Below are 22,598 nucleotides of genomic sequence, written 5' to 3' on the forward strand. Positions count from 1 at the left end.
CATCCCCGCTCGACACGACCATCACTCGCACGCAACACGGTCCGCGCGCGCAATGTTGTGCCGTACCTCCACGTGCCCTAGAAAAGTGTGGTTGCTCGTGGTAGCGGTGTAGGTCCGTGTGTTGATGTGTGTCTGTTCGAGCTCACACTCGCGCCGGGCATCGTACTCCGCCCGCTTCTCTTCCTGCCCTTTTTGGCAGGGGTTGCTGCTGCGTTCCCTTTTACCCTGCTTTTGCACAAGCCTCAGCCTGTTGTGTTGTACTGTACAAGGCGGTGTTAAGGTAGAGGGCACCCTAGAACTGAAACAGGGGTTTGGGGGAAGGGACAGGTGGGGGACGGGGCATGAAGGGTTTAGTTTCCGCTGCGCTCGGTGGACCTCCTATCGCTTCCTGCTCTCCCCTCCTCACCCCTTGGATCCACAACTTTTGGCATCCGTTGTGCCTGGCAATGTGTGGTGTGGTGACACGGGAGTTTCGATCTCCACCGCCCGTATTCCACTGCCTTTGGCTGCCTGAATACGATTCATATCACGACTACTAGCAAGACTACAACTACGACTGCAACAACGACGACGAATATAACGGACGGTCGTCGGATGATGGTCCCCAACAAATGATGGGTGGAGGGCTTTTTTTTAATTCCTGCTCTCTTCAGCAAACGTCTAACCCCGCGTGCCATATTTTTGTGATCGGCGATTTTGAGAAAAACTCATCTGTCCCTATGTTGGGCCTCAACAGTGTCGCACGCCCTTTCCTACCAACAACCATTGCAAAGCTAATCATGTTCGAGAGCGTGTTAGTCTCGCGAGCTGGCCAAACTGGCGTATTGTATGTTAGCGCGTAGGCAAACCGTTTTTACCACACAAAGCAACCTGACGTTGATGTGTCGCTTCGCGATATTTCCGTAAATGACGTGCTTTGGTTTGAAGTAGCAGGAAGTAGGCCTCGCACAAGAAACGCATCAGTGTGCGTAAGGTTTGACAGCCAAAAAGACAGAAGCAAAGGAAGCAAGAAGAGCAGTTGAGCGAAAAACATATCCTTGGAATCCATTCGCTAAAAAGGATTCAAATTGACAACCGCGAGTGATACAGTGTGGATGCAGTTGTAAGAAGAAGTGTTTTGAAGTTACTTAATTGTTTACCATCATTCAGCGGAAAGGGTTCTTTTTGATTGAGAAACAATTGTGTAAATAATTCGCAACAAATTCAACCCCGTCCAATTCATCAGAGTGAGTAAGCATACACATTGCCTTGCTCACTGCAACGAACACACGTGGGGCAGCTGACGGTGGTGATGGTGGTGCAGTGCTAGAACGCGTGAGCAAAAGAAGCAAATGGTGCATGGCACACTGGCGTTGTCAGTTTCAATTGCGAAGGGAAGGAACATTTTCGGCGACCAAACATTGCCACACCAGCAGTACCGCGCGAGAGCATCACACGAACAGCAAGCGTTGAAAGATACGGTGCGTTTTCATCACGGCAGCCCGAAATGGTTTGTGCAAATTGAAACCGAACCACACCAGTGTGTACCGAAATTGCGCAGGGTACCGAGAGAGAGCTCAAAATTCGCGCATTCTTCCGAAAACCAGCAGCCAGCACACCGTGTTCCATACAGTGTTGTGTACAAGATCGTGGGAAGAACGTGGCGTACAGTTTGATAAAGTTTGAACATTTCCTGCCGTTTTTTGGGCGCCCTAGTGAATAGTTGCCTTTGTGAGAGGCACACCAGTGAGTAAAATACGCATCGTGAGTGAATTGGTTAAAATTGTATGAATCAATCGCAATAAAAGATCTGTAGTTTTACGACACTCACAAACCAGCAAATTGAATCCACAGGAAGTGTTTGGCACCGGTTAGCTGTGGTTGTTTTAGTTGGTTGTGTGCTTTACAGCATTTTTTGGCACCAAGCACAAACCACCCCATCACACCCCATTGTTGTGTGGTGATGCGAAGCATTAGCTGAGGAAGGAAATGACCAGATGCAGGTGTAGAGGTGTAATATCTGGTGCTATAAACATTGGTGCTAATCTGACCGTAAGGAAAAGCCTAGGTCAATAGCGAATCTAGTGGATGTGCGACGTTTTTTTATTTTCTGCTGTGTCGTGTGCCGCGCGTTTTGAGTGTTTAATCACGTTATGCTCAACTGTGTATGTGTGTGTGTTGGGTTGGGGTGGGTAGGCATGTGTGAGCGAGTGTAGATCTGTAACGGTGACGATCCTCATCAGTGTGTGAAGGCGCTGTTCTAATCAATCGCAACCCCTGCGGCCTATTGCGATTCATTGCTGATTAGTGTCCGTGTTTGGCGCACCTATCAAAACCCGGTGTGCGTGGTGATAGTTATGCGGGAGAAAAGAGAAAGAAAGTGAGCGAAAAAGGTTGAAGAGACCGCGTTTGGCTGTTTGGTGTCTGCATCACTCTAGTGGTTGCAGTTTTCTGTTTTGATGGTAGGCAAACCATCGTCCATGCTGCACGAACCGGAAATTTGTGTGTCCGAATCTTCCAAAAACCAGTGTTTCCAGTGTGTGGCACAGTAATTCCAGTTAAAGGAAAACTACCCCAGTATACTGTTTTTTTTGGGCGCGAGAACATTCAAGTGCAAGAAACCAGTACGAAAGTGTTTAGAAAAATCCGTATAGCCCGTTACGAGCGTTACGCGCTATGGTGCTGTCAGTAGAAAATAGTAACGCGCATGGTGTGATGTGCAAAAAGTAGTTTGTCGAAGGTGGAATCAAAATGCAGCAGCAATCAAAGCAAGCGATTTGCTGGTGAGCTTAGTGTGAAAGCAAAACTCTATGTGCTCGATGTGCTAAAAGCCAGACTTGGGAAGTAAAAAGACCAAGCGCTATCGTGTTTTTTTTCATATCAAGGCTCCGAACACAAGCGGAAGTAAAGAAAGGTACGTGAAGGTGTAATAATAATTCCAGTTATAATTTTTAAATAAATCTACATTAATAGCATTAGGCTGCGAGCAGATGATATTTGGCAAACAAATTTCACAAGGGGTGTAGCGCTGAGGGGGTTGAAAAATTAGACATTCAATTGATAAAAAGTTCCACAATAAAGATAGGCTGCAAAGATTCTCTTTCTCCCTCTGTTGTTCTCTCCCTTTTTCCATCTCTCTCTCTCTCTTTCTGTTACAAACTTTACACTATACAGAAGCCATTTGCATCTCTTTCTCTTTCTCTTGCAATTTTTGGCTTCATTTTCTCTGCACGTTTGGTGTCTTCTTCACTTTAACCTTGAAAATGGTTATGCGTACAAATCGAGAGAAGCACAGGGTGTTTCGTTACGACTCGCAGATAGCGTAGATGGTAACGTGCAGCGCGGCGTTAGAAATTCATTCGAGTTTGGTATGATGTTACGATAGGTTCAGGAAGTAGCATTCCCGATATTGTGAAAAAAGGTGCAGCGAGTTTATAAATTAAAGTTAAATAACAGTACAACAGTTCGGTTGATGGTGGTACACCAGTTCTGGTGAGTTTTATACTGCAAGTGAATGAGTGTTACAGGTGAAAATCGTTGTGCGTTTTTTTTCTGCCAAAACACACTTAAATAAAACATAATAAATATGTTCTAATGTGTGCTTAAAAGCAAACAAAAAAATAAACCTACACATAAAGCGCAAAAGAATGCGCTCCAGCCGCGACCGAGAAGGATTTCGCTTTCGCTCTCGTTCTCATGTTTCTAACAAACATTGCGTTTGCGATGCGATAAGATGATAGAGAGTGGAAAATGCAAGAGATGGCCCTATCGGCAACCAGAGGCCAGTTTATGCTAACTGACTCCCATCAGCATCCATCGCATCTTGCGCAATCGTTGTTGATTGTTTGCTTTCCGTAGGTTCTACTCGTTTCTATGCTGTGATTTCAGTACGGCCTATCCGTGACCTATCCTCTGTAGGTGAAAACAAGAACATTGAGAATAGAACATGCAACCTATACACCGAAAGAAGTAATTGAAATTTGTACGCATCTGTTTTGAGGAATAAAATCAACCATTTTTCCAGTGTTTGAAAGTTGGGAATTAATTTTAAGATTAAGGGTTAATTTTTTGCGTATTGTTTCCGCCACAGTTGCATTGAAATCACTTGTACAAGTTGCACAAAACTGCAGTCGCTAACGGTCGGGTTTGAAAATGCAAAAGGGGAATTTGCTTTTGCTGCCGCCGCCTTATGCTGCGCAGCCGCTTCACGGCAGTTGCATTCGATGCAATTGAGTCCGCGAATGAAACAGAGCCAAAGGTAGAGGACGAAACAAGTGAAGCACCAATGCCCGTGTGGTCACAAGCACACCAGTTGGAGTGGGGATGAATGATTTCTTCCAGTGCTGTGCAGCTGCACCAATATGCATCAAACATCGGGCAAAGGCACCAAGAGGAAACGCAGGACCAGGGATTGCTGCTGGGCGAATAGTTGCTCCTTCGTGTTCCTCTAATAGCCCATTGCACATGCAATTCAAATGCGCTTGCCCGAAGAATAGTAGGGAGGGTTTTGGCTACATAACTTTTTTCTTTCTTTTTTGCATTTTCTATTCTAAACCCTGCCATTGGATTGGTTGTTTTCTGGGTTGAAAATGTTTTCCTATTCTTATAGTATGTTTGTTCCGTTGGACGTTTCCTTTAATTACAGTTTAAAAACTAATCATTGAAGTAAGTTTTATGACATCTTGAATAGAGTTAATATAAATAATAAAAAAGAAACAGAGTCCCTAAGGAGTTGCAGTTTTCATGGCTTGAACCAGGATAAAAGCAAGAGCTCAACTTCACCGATCGATCGCAAGAAATATTCCCTCTCTCTCTCTCTCTCTTGCGTTCCAGCAAAGTTACAAAAACGTAGTGAGCTCGTCTCTTGCAATGAAATCTTCCTTTGTGTTAGCAAAACTAATTCACACAACACTAGCGCAAATTCTCATCCACCATTTTATCGCCCACCAATGAGAACATACTCCATGTTTTCTTTTTTGTTATTTCGGTCCCTTTCTTCTACTACCGATCTAGATCCAATACAATAATGCTGCTTTTTCCGCACGCTGATGCTCTTCTTATTATCCTTGCCCGAAACGATCAAAATAAAATGCTCCACGAAGCTTTTCACCGTCATCCCATCATGGCCAAGATATCCTTTTTCTCCTTCCGCAACACAATCGTACACACACACGTACGCAACCCAAAAAAACCAGAAAAAAAGCCGCTCGCAGTAGGCCTCTCGGCTCACGGGCATCACGGACATCACGGTAAAGTGCGCACCAGAGGGATCGTTTCCTTTTACAACGCGTTCGCTGTTGTGTGTGGTTGTGGTTTTTGCACATACAAAACGGCCAGACACCGATTTCGGCCCGGAAAGTATGCACAATTTCCCGGACGCAGCCTACCCCTGGCCCTTCATACCACCCGCCCCCCTGCAGGGGTTGGAGGTCATTTTCAAAGTCGGCTTGTATGTTGCTTGTGTGTGCGAGGAGTGCGTTTGTAACTCCTCTGCTATTTTGTGGTCCGTGTGCCGAAAATTTTCTCTTCCATGTGAATTACTGCACAGGAAGGGAATGAAATGAAAGAGAGCGAGAGAGAGAGAGAGAGAGAGAGAGAAAGAGAGAAAAAAAGAGAGAGAAGCACAATGAAGCCGACCAAACGTAGGTCTTAGGCAATTTGTTTTGTGGGTAATGACGGTGTTGTGGAGTTTCGGCCGGATTCCGACCCATTCCTGACCTGCCCTTTCCGCAGTTTGGTAAAGATGGCCTTTTCATCGTTGTGCGTGTATTTCGCTTAATTTTTGGGAGGCCATCGCATACAACGCAATGCTCTTCCATCATGTTTTCATGATGGCCGGAGGAACCGAACGGCAACATGACCCCTACTCTCTTCGGTTCTCTTTCTTACCCATTTACACCAATGCTCCGTTTTTACGGTGGGGGTGGAGGGGGGAGGATTACAACATGCAGTGGAAGATAGGCCCCCGTCGCACCCCCCACCGAGCGCGCGAACTCTTCGCGCCTGTTTGACGTACATTTGCACCCGAACCCGGCTTAGTCACGCGCCCTAAGCACGGTAGGCTTAGGAAAGGTTGTGTATTTTTGCAAACGGCCGTATATGTTTCCCATCCTTTCTCACTTCAGGCTGTCTGTCTGTCTTTTTACCGCTTTCGCCATTTTTCTTCAACGCTTATGTGGATACAGAATTTGGGAAGTTTTTTGGGGGGGCGATGGGGGGATGGAGGGGGTGTTATTTTCATGATTGTATGCGTGTTGTATTTCATTGTTTAGTTTTTTTCTTTCTTTCTGTCGTGTTGTTGTTGCTGAGTTTGTAAGTGTGTAGGCAGCAGAATCAAACATCTAAGCACACAAAAAGGTTGGAAGATGTTTTCGCTATGGTGGTAGTCGTGTATAAGCGAGTAACCCTCTCTCCAAGATCGACAAACGCGTGATGACACCGGGCCGCTTTTTGTACGCAAACACTGATGAGTTTGATTTTTCGGCAAGAAAATCAGCCTTGACTACGTTGGAGTGGTCAGTGTTGGGAAGTTATTATACTTCCCTACTCCTACTGTTACTGATGGTTTTTTTTTATTTTATTTTACACCAGTTTTTTGTTGTTGCTCTACTGCTTTCGAGCTATTCGAGTAAAATATTTTATGACCAGCACGGTTGGATTTCTTGCGGTCCTTATCTGAAGTATGTTTTTTTCTTATTTTATTTGCTACGCATTTTAAATTAGCTAAACAAAATCTTTTCAATGCGACCCCAACACAACGGTCTACGGTGATTTAAGTTGCGATAGGTTCGTACAACAAATCGAAGTTCCTGCACGGGTTTAGCTTCATTTTAATCACCGGTTCTTCTCGGTGGCACAAACAAGTGCGTTTGTACCGTTGCTATGCAGTTTCCACAACTGTGTAAGTTCGGTGACCTCTCCGGTTTTTGGTCCAATAATTTTGTCAACACACTGTGCAGCACCGTGGTTGATTTGTTCTCGAAAAGCAGGCGCCTACTTGCTCCGGTCTAATGTTACGGGGTCATAAGATTTGGACTAGAGCTATAGCACCAAAAAAAAAATATATAAAAAAAAACATGGAACAAAATATTGAACGCTAAACAAAAAAATATAAACAAAAACACCCATCCATTGTGCGCTAACAGAAACATTTCAAAATATGAACCATTAACTGGCGTGTCATTTGAGATAACCTTTTTTTTCTGTACAAAAAAAAACTCGACACACTTCTGTTGGAAAAATCAAAACAAGGTTACAATGCTAGTAGAAACTCCATGAACTTTAAATAAAGGCTCAAGTTGTCAAGACCGTTAAAATGTGATTGGGATATTGGTGCAGTAATATGCAATAACATTTGCTTCCTAAGTGTTGTGCCCGCATATGCAGCAACCGATCGAACGAACGGCGAAGAAAAATTGTCCCGTCAGCATCAGGCAACACAACAAAAACCCGGTGTATCATCTTGCCTCCTACAGGGAAGCGAATAAAACAGAAGAACCAACGAACCAAAAAAAAAACTCCCAACAGACACACACACACACACAAGTATATTCGCTGTAGTAGGCCGTGTAAAAAGACATCCACACCGCGAGTTAACTTGACGAGGTCGAGGTATTTTCGAATGAATCCGCCGCCGCTGCTATACGCCTATCGCTCGAAGTTTTGTATTCGGCTCTAAGCGCCTCCCTTGTATGTCACGGCAAAGGGGGGTTGGAACGCGGGGGGGGGGGGGGGGGTGTTGTGCAGGGGATGAAACAGGGAAGGTTTGGAGCGCGTCATCGGCGTCAGGGGAAGCACGCACACACACTGTGTGTGTGCGCGCCGCTTACAACCCCGTTTGCTGACTCGCTCACTTCGCTTACTTGCCGCCCTCCCCCACCGCCCGACCAACACCAACCAGTGCCAGTGCACTCACCCCTCAATCGGTCGGGGTTGGCTCGGGTTCGAAAATTTCATTCGCACGTGGAGGTACGGCACAACGTTTCGCTGTACGCGAGTCTTCTTTGCCCGTTTCGCCCACCCCTCCTCCAAGTCGGTTGCGTGCGTGTCCTGCGTCTTCGTTGTCTTGCGCACGAGCGTTCGGCCAGCGGTTCCAGAAGCCGAAGGTACGGCACAACATTTCGGCAGCATTTGGTGGCGCGTGAATATTGTTCTTTTCGGCACAGACTTCTTTTTCGCAGCTTTTCACATTCTTTCCCTTTGCCACCGGGACCACCCCTCTCTTTGCCACCCCATCCACCCCTTTTCCGTCCACATTTACCATTGCTGTCTGCTGCTGGCCATCGATTCACCATTGCCATGCCATGACACAAAAGAAGTTGTTTTTGAGTTGCAATTTTTCGGTTTTGCCCACAAAAAAACAAACGAAAAAATCAAGAAAAGAACTACGGATAGGGTGCTTAATGTATGGTCAAATCATCGTTATAATCTTATGAAGGTTGCATATTTTTCTGTACATGCGTCTGTTCAATTCATTTGCCAATTCGATTCTTTCTTAACTTTTATTGAGCTGCTTTTTAATAATTTTGCTCTGGGGTTTTTCTGTTTTCGTTGTACTTGCAAATTAAACCTTCTCAAACAACATCAAACGGGACAGAACATAAAATTGTAATAATGCTCCAACAGTGGATCGACTTCCGCACAGCGGTTGGTTGCCCGATCTGTGTTTCTTGTAGTTGGTGTGTTTTTTTTTTGGTTGTTATAGGTATTATTTATTTACCAAACATTGCAAAATGGGGCCGTACACCTTCTTGTTCGGAAATGAAAGGTGTTTCACAGCGCAATTTTAGATTTCACTTCACTTTGTTGATGGGCTATTTTATGAAACAGAAAAACCTTCGAAACAACAGACATACAAATTCCAAAAGAACGGTCAAATGGACACACGGGGAAAACAGGCCATGGATCGTTTCGGGATCGTAGTTTTCGTTTCGCTCGCATTAAATGTGATAACGTGGCAATTGCGTGGTTTGAGTAAAATATACGAACGCAAAGATAATGCTAATTGGCGAAAAGAAACCTAGAGAACAGTCCAGAACTAAATCCAAATATTCAGTTGTGAAATGTATGCATTTTTGGGTGTTTTATTAATATTTGTTCGGGGGATTTGTTGATGATGAGAAGTTTGTTAAATCATGCATGTTATAGTGAAGATATGTTAAATCAACCAAAAGATGCTATAGATCGTAGAATATAAGTTTTCCGACCACTGGATGCATGTCGATGCCATGGTTATTTAAGTAACTGGGCATGGTTATTTAAGTAACTTTCCCACGTCAGTAACGCCGATAAGATGGAGGAAAAAAGAGTTAGAATTAATTGACGATTAAGTAATCATTTCGTGATAACCAACCACTGGGGCTTTGAGAAAGGTGAAGATAACAGAGGTGATCTGACCATTTGTTTTCTACGTAGTTAGGTTTTGCACCATGTCCATGACCAACGCAGTACAATGCCGGTTGGGTGTCGTTTTTTGTGCCTTCCAATCGTTGTAACCTTGTTATCATTTGCTCGCAATAAATACCGACACACTTCGCGACTCTTCCTTTATTGAGTGTTAAAAAATTGAAGTCCTAAACCGAGCCAAAAAAAAAAGAAGCAAAATAGGAAAAACCCCCACAATCGGTATCAAGTTGCCTTCCGCCTTTTTAGCCAGATTTGCTTCTAGATTTGCCACCGAATTGGGAAGCCTATTTCGAGGGGGGGATTTTGTGGTCAACTCCTCCCTTCCCAGCTTCGGTTACTGGGCAGAAACTGTAACGGGTGGCCACCCGGTTTTTTTTTTGGGATTCGGATTGGCCTCGTCCAAGCAAGCACGGAACCGGTTGCTGTCCCGCAAAACACCATTCTGCTGTATATCCTGCTAGCTTTGTTGGGTGAGGGTTTTGGTGTTGCCATTTCCTAGCGCTTTGGCGAAAAGAGAAGGTACATTTGATAGGGGATCTTTGTGGGGCGCTGCCAACCATTTGCACAGCGACACCGGGGAGGACACCTTGCTGTCAATGCTTGGTGAAATGGAGTCTGGTGAGAGGTATCTGATCTTAGGCATAGTCAAAAAAGAAGGCGGAGAATTTTCGTTTCGGTTTAAGTAAAAAGAAAACGAATTGTTAGCCTTATTTTTTTTGTTTGACCATTTGTTCGGTTTTATTTTATTTTTTTTTTTCAAGACAACCCGTTTAGATTGCAAAGAATCTGTACCTTTCAGTAGATGCTGATGTTGATTTAATTCGTCAAAATGGTCACAGTATTATAAAACTTATTGCAAAGCAGTAAAAATGTTTAATGATCGTTAGTATTTCGCTGTCTTTCAGTATGCGATCGAACTTAATCGTTGATGAACTTAATCGTTTCGTGGAAGTGTTTACAAGATTTCGATTACTGTTGAGCACTAGCATTTGATTTCAGCTTCAGTGTTCCTTCTACGGTACTAATTCGAATGCAACGACAATTTTCTTTTCATCTTTGCCGGCAACCAGATCTTTCGAAGAACATCTTTGCGTACACAACAAATATGATTGTGATTGTCTGTGAGTCCCCAGATAGGGAAGCGGTGATTTGCAAAAATGTGGTGTGAAAATTTCATATTACTGCTCTGCTTGTTTTTCTACCCACTTTTAGACCTATAAAAATTGTGTACGATGTTTAATTAGGTGCTGCTTCAACGCGGAACTTCCTAATTTGTTCGGTCCGTCAATCACGCACGTTAAAGTGTATTCTGCTCGCGCGCGCATTTCGAACTATCGACCTTCTATTTGCTTTTCCGATAAGAATGATTCTCGCCGGCATGGATTCTAGGGGGTTATCCATGAGGTGATCTGCTGGGACTCCATGTGTTGGGATGAAACTGAACTGAACTCCTGGCTGGTGGTGCTGTTGCTGCTAATTATTTCATAAGCGGAGAAACAGAAGAGCTGCGCATTTCAAAAGTATTTCGAAAGCCGCATCAACTGACACAACATTGAGGATTTAAGGCTATCTTAGGTCAAGGCTCGTTTGTAGTGTAGCTCCATCATTAGCAAAAATGTGTAATATATGATTGTGGGATATATTGGAATAAATGTAGCTGGAAGATACTTTTCAGTATTTAAATCATAATTTTTGTGTACTCTGCGTTTGTGTTATGGAATATTTTATGCTATGGCATGTAATATTGTGGCATTTGGTTTGAGACCAATTCGCATTTCGTATTTCTCGGCCAACATTTTTATTATTTTCCTAATGGATTTTGAGAAAAAAATGAATAAAACCATCGAATCCGCCTGTGTTTTAGTTGTCTCAAGGGAAGGGAAATTCTACCCAAAATTCGATTTAGTGAAATTCGACAAATAAAAAAAAAGTTTCATCTTTTATTCGTCAAATAAAATAATTGATAAATTTAAATATTATAACTTTTTTCTCTCTTTTCTGTGTTAATCTATGTCTAAATTTAAGTAGTGTTAAATATTTTTAGACGATCTAAGATACTTTTAACCAAAAATCTGCTGAAGTGTTCAATTATAAATTTATGAAAATGCCTTTATTCTCGACTTCTTGTAGTTTCTCAAGTTATACAAATTGATCACGATAAAATGCATATAATGCATAGGGCATACTGGGCTAGCCATCGCAGGGGAAAAGGTAAAACCGAACGTGAAACGAAAATGGTCGAAAATACCCGACGACAAACAGCCGAAGTTAACACACGAACCACAAACCCGACCGTCCGTGCGATGTTTTCCGAAATGCAAACTGTTCGTCATGTTTGGCCGCACCGGAATGGGACCAAGCAAGGAGGGGAGACACGGTAGAGAACTCGAAACGAAACGAGATAGCACATGTGAAAGATGTTACATCTCTTTCCTTTGCCCGGTATGCTGCCTGCTTTTGTGGGGGGAGAACTGGGAAGCAACCGAAGACAAAACAGTCATGTTCCAAATTCAAGCGCAGCCGAAAAACGATCCACCACGCAGCAACATCACACTGTTTCGGCGAGGGTGGCCTCGTGGAAATGTTTTCTTGCTGCCTGCTTTCATTCAAGCAGGAATTCTTCGCAGTCACACTTCGGTTCGGTAACGCCAATAAAAAAAAACCGCGCTCGATAGAAGCATGTAGCTTGTACCGTTTTGAAAAGGACTTCAATCGCCTGGAAGAAACGAACACCACGGCGTGCAGTTTTGTGCTAAATTTGCGTTAATATGAAAAAACGCAGATATTCCTAGTTTCACTCTTGGAAAAATTAACGCAAGAAGTTTTATATTAAACATAGCAGTAGCAAGTGGTTGGTTGAAAGTGAAACAAAAGCAGAGCAAAATCACCAGTGAAACATGTCTGTACAGTGAAATTGAAGAAAGTATGCTGAAGAAGGTTTCATAATCCATGTTACAGTGTATGATAGTTCCTATAATCTGTAACGGTGGTGATACATGTCTGATTTATTGCTAAATTGCGTTCTGTAGATTGAATAGATAGTGTATTTCAATAAGACAAATCGAAAGCGCCAACATTCGTGAGGATTTGTTTGCTGTGAAGAAAAGATCCAAAAGTGTAACCAAGCTACGTTACTGTAACGCATTGTGCAAATGTTGTAACTGTGTAAAAGCGAAAAGCATTCGCATAATTTAGTGTTAAGTACAAGGGTATAAGCATTTATGTACCTGAATGTACGATTACATTTAAAGCATGAAGAAAGGTGTAGAAACGGCAACATCAACAAAAGTGGTCGCTGCGGCAGCTGCAGCCGCGGCCAGTTTAGCAGAAAATGTTGATCTCTGGGCACAACAGGACTGGATCAAAAGTATCCTATCGAAATCGGGCACAGAAATAAAGGAAGTTCCAGCTGAAGGTAACGATTGGCACCGATCAGTTTGTAAAGGGGATGGATATTTAGAAGAATTTGTCGTGCTTTGTAAAACCACACTTTCATCGAAATTGCACGAAGCAACTAAAATTGTTGTTTAGTATTATATTTTCTTTTCTTTTGGACACAAAATCTGCCTTAACATCAAGAATATGTGTTCACCGGTGGATGAAATCCGTTCGCACAATGTTGGTTAGTGGAATAAGGCAAATTAAGACAATTTTAGTGAATAAGTGATTTTTCTAATATACCAACAAGTATGTGACGGAAAAAGCATAAACTGGTGTCGTTTTCATATTTTTAGCACTTTCTCTTGCTTTCGTATTTTTATTTTCATATATTTTTATTTCATACAGTGTGTATGATATGATAATGTTTAAATTTTATTTTAATTCAAATTATTTTTTTTCGTGGTAAATTTAAAAATAATTTAGAAAAGCTGACTGCAGTTTTGATGCATTAAAAAAAATTGATACACGATAAAAAATAGTGTTTTTTTATTATTAAACATTATTAAATAAATCAAAAGGCTCTTACCAAATGCCTCATTCTTCAAATGCAAGTCATAAATTTAGAAAAAAAAATAAATAAAACAAGTAAACAAATACTTGTTTGTATTGATGTTTGATGTGATGTTTTGACAAAAGTTTTAATGTATGTTTTTTGTTAGTTGTAAGAATTGCCTTATGAAAGTTGACCTTATCGCCACAATCGTTGTCTATAGATACTTTCTGGATTTATGGCGTTAAGCCTAGTCTGCAACAACCAATCAAAAGCCTTCGGTTAAGATGTTTATGTTGCCATATTATAATGTTACTCCACGGTTGTTGATTAGTTTACACGCACAGTACGATCAACAAAACATTAGCTAAGATGCTGGTGAAATGTAAATTGAACAACAGAAACATACCACTGACCTAGAGCAAAAAACTGGTCCGGCCTGTTACGGCTATGTTCCCAATGGCAGTGTCATATTACATGGGTGTAATAACAAGCAATGTCCAAGCATTGGACCCGGACCAAACGGGAAACATTGATGTTATCTTGCAATCCGTATTAGATTTCACGGCGTGTCAAGGATAAGCGCAACGGCGTATCAAACTCAATTTAAATCAACCACCGAAATGGTAGTGCGTGTGTGGTTTTGAATGGTTGAGAAGAGAAAAAAAAGAAATAATATTCCTTCAAAAGTAGTGTTCAAAGAGACTCAATCATAACGCATGATTGGATCGTATTTGGACAGTGTAGATATGTCCATTCACTTAGTTTATCCTTCATTGCTAAGTGAGCTGTCACCGTACCAAGTGTCTTAGATTAGTATCTGGAAGGTTAGACATTTAAACCATAGATGATGAAAAAAAAATGAACAAAAATATTTTTTTAGAATGCTTTTAAAACTATTTCAATGTAAGCTGTTACTGAAACATGAAACTTTAATTTTCCTGAAGAGAACACAACAAGTTTTACTGTCAATGTTTTTGATTAATTCAAATATCATTGGTACCAGGATGGAGAACAAGCAACAAGATTTGTTCTGCAAATGATCGCTTCATCTTGCCTTTATTTATTATTGGATTAATTTGATTTTATGTTAAATATAGCAATTAATTTTCGATTTAACACTACACCAGCAGTAAAATATTTTATAATGCACACTTGCAAAAATATGACATCAAGGGGAGTAAAAGACACGACGAAGGCGAGGAAATAGATTGTTCTGTCCTTGTGTTCCAGTGTAATTAATCTATTTAGAATTAAACCAAAACAAAATATTTGGCTACCTTAAAATGACATCAGCAGATTACGATGAGTAGATTAGAACATTACTAAAACACAATTGAAAACACAGTAGTCAAACAGAAGGAAAAGATCATCAAAAAAAAAACTATCAATTTGAAGCATCCGGAACGTCTTTGTTTCTGCTTTAACCGGGCCACAAAGAGTGCTGATAGAATACAAAAAACAAAAGCAATCCAAGGCGTGAAACACAAACCAAGCAAACAAATGAACTTGATAATGACAGTCACCATTCGTGGGGTTCGTAAGATAGTGGTTGATTTGTTGTAAATGTTATATTTTGTGCCAATGCTATTCTGTAACCAATTATTGGCGTAAAAATCCAAATATTGACATAGGCCATATCACCATCTTCATCCATCGCACAAGCCCGAATAATGGGCGAATAGTAGCCCTGACCGTTGGTAGCCATTAAAAAACAGCTACCAAAAACAAACACAAATATATCATTATTAATTCCATGCTGTCCGTATTGAATCCACGTGCCGCTAACTATGCAAGACGACTGATCTCGTACAGGAAGACAAGAGGTTTACAAGCTCAACACGCTAATAACTGTGCAAGATATGGATGGGGTGAGAAATGCGCCCGAGCGAAACGACCTTTTGGTGCTTAAGATGAGTTCCTGCACCAAAACCATGCCCACACTCGTTAGCCTGCGAGTTGTGGTAATCGACCCAGCAGGATCGTACGCACGATCGTTGTTTTGCTATGTTATTATTATGTCGCTCGGGAATTATTTATGAAGGTTAAAGTTGCTTTTGTTTGGTGATTAGCTTTTGTTCAGATAAGAAAAAGATTGTGCCAAAAAATGCTTTCTTTTGCACAGCAGCAGCTCCTGTTTTCGAGTAGAATGGCAAGTAGAGTTCTGTTTCTTTTTTGCGACATACAAACGGTTACATGCTCGATTGGTAAATAATTGATTGAAGGTGACAAGGTCTATGGCCGGAAACTTTCGGGATGATAATTTTTTTCTTAGTAAACCGATCATATGAACACGAGCTGTTGGAATAAGCATTGATAAGGTCATCAGAAGCAAAAATAATGATGGTATAATGAGAATAAAAATTGGCGGTTGTTCTCACTTTTGTTTAATTCACGGGGTTTTTTTTGTCAAGTTAAACTTAAATGTGACAGGTGTATAACAGGATAAACAGGTGTATAACAACTGTTTTGTTTTCATTTTCTTCCGCCTAGATTTATGCAAAATGGTGTATTACTCCGGCCTGCCATTGCTTATGACGCAACAACAGCAGCAGCAACAGCAACAACAACATGGTCCAGATGGTACAATACTGCAGCTAAACTACAACGATGCAAATAGTGCGGAACAGTATGCGATACCGGGACAATCGTCTCGCAACGGTGCCTTGAATGGTTACCAGCAGCAGCAACAACATCACACGATCAGCCTCACTAATGGGCTTACGATCAGTAATGGACCGCAGAGTTGTAGCAGCAGCAGCAGTAGCAGCAGTAACGGTAATGGCAATAATAGTAACGGCCAGTTGACAATTATGCTGAATCCACCTGCGCAGGGCCAGCCAACAAACTTAGGCTCTTCGATTGTGCCAGGAACCTATGGAGCACCAATGTCTCCACTGGAGGAAAGAAGAACATCCTCTTCTCCGGAGCAATCTTCGTACACGGTGCAGATGACTAGTCCTACAGTCAGCTCCAAATTCCGCTGTGAGCAGTGCAACATTAGCTTTGGCAGCAAAAGCGCTCACACCAGCCATATGAAATCTCATGCCAAGCAGCAACAAGCGAACGACAAGGTTTCCGGTGCCAAGCTTGCTGAAGCAGCGATAACGGCGAACGGTGTTGGCAGCACCGGGACCGGTTCACCCGGCACCCAACAACCCGATCCGTACCAGTGTGATGTGTGCAAGAAAACGTTTGCTGTGCCGGCACGGTTAGTGCGTCACTATCGTACCCACACCGGTGAGCGACCGTTTGAGTGCGAATTTTGCCATAAGATGTTTAGCGTGAAGGAGAATCTGCAGGTGCATCGGCGGATTCACACGAAGGAACGGCCGTACAAGTGTGAGATTTGTGGCCGAGCGTTCGAGCACAGTGGAAAGCTGCACCGGCACATGCGTATTCATACCGGCGAGCGACCACACAAATGCAACGTATGTGGGAAAACATTCATTCAGTCGGGCCAGCTTGTCATTCACATGCGAACACACACCGGTAAGTAAATGGCTGCGTACTGAAAGAATTTAATTTAACGACTTTCAAGCTGATTTGATACTTATTTGATACTTATTTATTTATTATTATTATTAAGATCTTGCCGCATTGTTCAGAATAGAATTGACTAAAATGCGATATCAAGCTTATTTTTCATACGGAAACATTTATGTTTTAATTAAAAAAGAATCTCATTAAAACAAAAAAAATAGCAAATAAATATAAATATCGATTGGCTATTTTAATGGAGGCGCCCAGTTGTTAACAAAATATTCAATGGAGACGCTTGGTGTTTCACACTTGCTAATAGGCTGCGTACTGAATGATTTTGATTTAACGGTGTTCAAGTTGTGCTTTATCCTAATGGTGGTTCGTTTACATTTTCTCTTCACTGTTCAGGTGAAAAACCATACAAATGCCCAGTGGAGGGTTGTGGTAAAGGATTTACATGTAGCAAACAGTTGAAGGTCCACTCCCGGACGCATACGGGCGAAAAGCCGTACCATTGTGATATCTGTTTCCGGGACTTTGGCTACAATCATGTGCTGAAGCTACATCGCGTGCAACACTACGGAGCCAAGTGCTACAAGTGCACGATTTGTGACGAAACCTTTAAGAGCAAGAAGGAAATGGAGGCTCACATTAAAGGTCACGCCAACGAACTGCCGGATGATGAGGAAGCTACGGAAGGTGGATGCAAGCAGGAGGACGTTTCGGCTGCCGGAACTGAACGGTCAGCACCATCCTCAACCTTGGAGGGCACGAGTGGCAATAGTAACAGCAACAGCAACAGTTCGTTCGAGTATGCTTCCAGCATGAGCCACACCGAGGGTACGGAACATACACCGTCTAGTGATGAGCCTTCGGGACACGGTTCGGGTGTGGGTCGTTTTACGATCCTGAAATCATCATCACCTTCCCCACCCTCGACTGTATCGTCCGTGGGAGTGAACGACGATGGTCAGCTGGCCAGCGTTGACGAGGAGGATGACGACGAAGACGATGCGGAGGAGGAAGATATCGATCGTAAGCAAGTTTCTCCGTACGCTGGCATGGGTCAATCGTTCGATCAGTCGCTACAGTGCGCCTATGGTAGTATGCCGACCGGTGGTGTTGCTCCAGCCCTGCTTGCAGCAGCTTCGATTGCGGCCGCCGTAGAAAATGGCTGCACGGAAGTAAAATTCTGTCCCGACATAAAGCCGCAGCGTTCGATCTCACCAGTACAACCGGCTGCACTTTCGATGAGCCGTGTCACACCACCACCATCCTCTGGTTCATCATCCTCTTCCTCCTCGTCGTCATCGGTTCTGTCAATCCCACCGGCCGTAGGTGCTTCGTCTACGCTTCACGAACCAACCGGCACGGGTGTAACGTCCGCCGTAACCGGACAATTCATGTACGAACCATTAGCCATTATGAAGCACCATGGATACTTTGCACCAGCATCGCAAATTACAGAATATCGGTAAGTGAAGCGACCAGCTAACATTGTTTCGACCACGATAATTGTTTCGATTTCTTTCTTCTCATTTTTTTTTGTTACACCAGTTCATCCAGTGATATTGTGCGTCAGGTGGAAGCGGCCATTGCCGGTACGGAAAATCTGCTCACTCCACCGCGTTCCTCTCCGGAGTCACCGGACCGCTCATCCTCACCCGAGTCCGATTCAGTATTAATGGCCGACAGGGACAACAACACGTTGCCACCGCGCAAGCGGAAACTGTACTTCAAGGACAGCCAGCAGCCACCGTCCGGTCCGAAGATGGTTTTGGTTGATGCTGCGACATCGCAACATTACGGTGTCGCACAACAAACGATCGGTTTGCAACAGCAACAGCAACCGCAGCAGCAGCAGCAGCAACAAACCATACCCCTGGATGTTCAGTCCGGCCATCAACAGCATTTCCATCACCATCAAATTTTGCAACAGCGGCACACATCGGAGAACCACCATATGTCACATCAGCCACACTATCCTTCACACCAGCAACGGCCGGAAGAGGAACGAACCGTGAAGCTTGAAGTGCTGCAGAATGTATCCCCGAGCCATCGCGAACAGCAGCGGCAACCATCGCCAACACCAACACAACCTCAGACAACGGTAGCCACCTCCGTTATACGGATGAGCTCCGTTATCCAGTACGCGAATAAGTCATCGTAGAGTTTAGGGATGATTCGAGTAGCAGCCAGTACGTTGACGGCTTTCTGCCCGGACACACACTCACCCGATAGTGTTGATAGTGGTAGTAATATTTATATTATTCGTTTTTTTTGTTTGTTTTGTTTTTTTATTTTCGCCACTCCGTAACACCTTAAAGCGGAACTAAGTGTAAACAACCGATAACCTCACGCGAAAGGAATGGAGAATGAACACACTCTCACCACGTGTGTTAAATTCGAACTCAGCTAGTACGTACGAAGTTAATAGTTTAGATTGCACATGCACACTCGGTAAGCCGTTATAGGCAAGAACAAGACTGTCTCAGGTTTAAAAAAGTGGTGGTCTCCCCTCCCCCTGTATGGAAGTTAATTTATAAATTATTATATTCTATGTATAATGTAACCGCACTTGGCGAACAGCGTTAACGTTCTGTTTAATTGTGAGTCCTATTTGCTGTTTTGTTTTTCTTTCTTCTTGTTCTTGTAGAAACAAATCGCGTTGATGACCTATGACCAGCGAACAGTTGCGAGAGTGTTCGATGTGATAGGAATAGGGAAGGGACCGATTTATTGAAAGAGAGGATCAGTAGTAAGAAACGAAAAGGAAGGATGAAATAACACCCCAAAAAACACTAAAGAATATAACGTTGCAACAAACGCGGATAAGGCGAAAGTGAGCTCTGGGAGACACACAGATACACACACATTGCGATGAAGGAAGGAGTTGAAATGGAATCGTTAAAGACTGTTGATCATTGTCAAATGTTTTGCAAAGAAGAGAAATCGTATAGTTTTGTAAGCGTGGGGGACAGTAGTAGTAGTCAGTTAATAAAGAGGGAGAGAGAAAAAGAAAGCAGAAAAGAAAGGAAGAGGTTTGGGGGGTGTTTTTTTTTGGGGGAGTTTGTTGAAACCAAAAAAAAAGAAAAGCGACCGTTGCGCAAGGAAAGTACGGTATGAAGACTAGATAAATATACCAACATCATTAATTAAACATTATACAAAGTTTGAGCACATCTCACACATGCATATGTACATCCCCCTCTCCCCCCCCCCCCCTTCCCTCCCCGCTCGAACGGTGGCCATTTTTGAGACGAAAGACGAAAAGACTAGCAGAGTGTAGCGCTTAGGTTAGGAAGGTTGTGTTTGTGTGTGTGTGAGAGCGAATAAGTGACGTTTTGAGTGAATGGGAATTGGTGGATTGTTTTTGTTTCAACAAAACCTAACCAAACCAAACACAGCAACAAAAAAAAAATATGCAAGCAAGAGCGTGGGTACGAATGTATGCGTATTGTGCATAGGACTAGGATATGAAAACCCGTGAACAGAATAGACTGGATGATTTCCCAAATTGAAGAAACCGTTAAATCTTTAGAGTTGTAAGCATCGCTAACTAGTAGTCGTGAATCTTATAAGTAAGCGGAGAAAGAAGAAGAAGAATGTTGAAATGAAGAAAAAGTGAAGAAAAAGGCGGTAATATTAAGCGCGCAGTAAGGAACTGAATGGAAGACCAAGCTAACATAACTGTATGTGCGTGTGTTTGTGCACACACACGGCACACACATACAGCAATCGTATCTAAAAAAAACTTTACTAACTGAAAGTGTAACAAAATCGCCCAGTGGCTGTTTTCTTTGATTGCATTTACCTGGTGAGCGGAACGTGTCTCACGTGTCACGCCCCTTTTTGATCGTATCGACCGATCGGAAGCCATTTTGAAGGACGTTTTGTGAGTAAAAGGAAAAAAGAAGAAGAAAAGATTAGCATGTAAATCATCCCCTCCTTTCCACCCCACCAATCCCATACACCCCTTTTGCCAATATCTACAACCATACACTATTTGTCGTCGTATTTGCGTGCTGCGTATTTAGGGCTTTTTTGTTTTGTAAGAGGTTAGAGCTCCTAAGACATCGCTACTAAGAATAAGGCGAAGAAGCTAAAGTAAAACATCACGATCCCCGGCCCATTGCACGCGCACCGGTATCAATCTGAATGGAACTGCTTCAACAAACTAAAATACCTCGAATGAAAGACTTGTTTCATGCTTTAGTAATAGATAAGAATCATATCCTGAGTTTGGAATGATATTTAACATAAAACCGATTGTCCCAATGAAAATGGGGCAGGATAATAGCCGGGCATGACAGACGATGCAAAACACTGCAATAATACATTTTTGGGCTTGTTGTAAATAGAAATATTGTTACTGTTCCAAAACGCTTATTGAAGTGCGGTCAGTTAGTGAACAAAATGGAAAACAACTGACATTTTCCCTATTTGCCTGTTTGTAGTTTTGTTTACTATTCACTTCAATTGTTACCTTTCTTTTGCTCTTTTATTTGTTGAAGTAAAATCAGAAATCACAAACACACACACGCCAAACTGCTGTACTCAATATATGGTCAAACCGGTCTCAAGGCCCGGACGAATATGCGTTAAATCTCGATCTGTATCTTCTATAATTACAAGCCGTGTTTTTTTTTCTTTCATTACATCTGTCTCATCCAAAACATCCTTACAACACCCCCCCGGGGAATACGGTAGTTTAGTAGTTCAGTTCCTTAAGGCGGTTCCCAAATAAATGCAAACACTGCTAATTATATTTGTAAATAATGCATGCGCATGTTTTTTTGTTTGTTTTATTTTCCTCCTCTTTTCCTTTCTCTCTCTCTCTCTTTTTGTTGAGCCATTGAATCATTGTTCTGTTTCGGATTTAAAACGCTTGTCACCAAATTTATGATGTTATGCATTTTTGTGCTAAAAGCTAAAGTTTTTTTTTAATTTAACTGAACTAAGTCCTCCTCAACTGGTACTGAATAAACAAAAGCTGGGAGGAGTTTAATAGAAAGGTACTGTATGGTTTGAAAGAGGCCAACAGTATTTTTTCAGCTTCTTTTTTTATTTGCTGGGAAAAAAATTAACTATAAAAACTGAATATAGCGGCACGATGATGTTTAAAGTTCCACGTTGTGTTGCATGGTTATTTATTTTTGTCCTTGTGCTTAAACGAACGATGTAGCTAAATTGAAAGATTCCGTTACTGTACAGCTTTTTGTGCAGAATATAGCAGACATTAGCGAACAAAAACAAGAGTAAAAATGTGCGTAACTACTACATACACGTAACACACGAGCGGTGTGTTGAATTATTGTAAGAAACAGAAAACGAAAAATTCCATTGAAAAAACAACCACCATACCTACCCCCTCAATATGAGGAAGATTCAGGAAAGAACATTCTACCCTCACAGAGAAACATAATAAACGGTAAAAGATGGAAGCAACACTCAGGAACGTGGCTTGTGTGGGAACGAACAGTTTCGCACGTCGTACCGGTGTAGGAAAGGTTGATTAATTTCGTCATACTCTCACAAAGTCTTTTTCATGTCTTAGAATAAAATGCTTAACACGAGCGTATGCCATTTGGAACATTTTAACAGTGCATTAAAATAATTCTGCTAGTGTTTGTTTGTTTATCATTGCTCCAGATGCATCCGAAACAACATGATCATTTTCGATTCCAAAAGACAAACGACGGTCAAAAGTCGAGTGCAAGTTCATCCCTTTCCAACTACTCAGTTCTGGATGCTGCAACACAGTAACAAAGGAGCCTTTTCTGTAGGGAAATTCCTTCAG

General features: G+C 42.3%; 1 protein-coding gene across 3 annotated transcripts; it reads left to right on the top strand.

Moving 5' to 3' along the window:
• Window positions 1-423: 423 nt before the first annotated feature.
• On the top strand, window positions 424-20,869 carry LOC125761619 (Krueppel homolog 1-like). 3 transcript variants are annotated; one of them, XM_049422929.1, is made up of 4 exons: window positions 424-3,471; window positions 15,809-16,807; window positions 17,207-18,272; window positions 18,356-20,869. In XM_049422929.1, the coding sequence occupies exons 2-4, from the start codon at window positions 15,820-15,822 to the stop codon at window positions 18,966-18,968; spliced, it is 2,667 nt and encodes an 888-aa protein (XP_049278886.1). In that variant the 5' UTR covers window positions 424-3,471; window positions 15,809-15,819; the 3' UTR covers window positions 18,969-20,869. The 3 variants fall into 3 exon arrangements, with proteins under 3 accessions (XP_049278886.1, XP_049278885.1, XP_049278884.1); XM_049422928.1 differs by having other exon boundaries at window positions 427-2,893; XM_049422927.1 differs by lacking the exon at window positions 424-3,471 and adding an exon at window positions 7,717-12,799.
• Window positions 20,870-22,598: the final 1,729 nt, after the last annotated feature.

The sequence above is a fragment of the Anopheles funestus genome, chromosome 2RL (genome assembly GCF_943734845.2).
Source record: "Anopheles funestus chromosome 2RL, idAnoFuneDA-416_04, whole genome shotgun sequence".
Taxonomy (NCBI): domain Eukaryota; kingdom Metazoa; phylum Arthropoda; class Insecta; order Diptera; family Culicidae; genus Anopheles; species Anopheles funestus.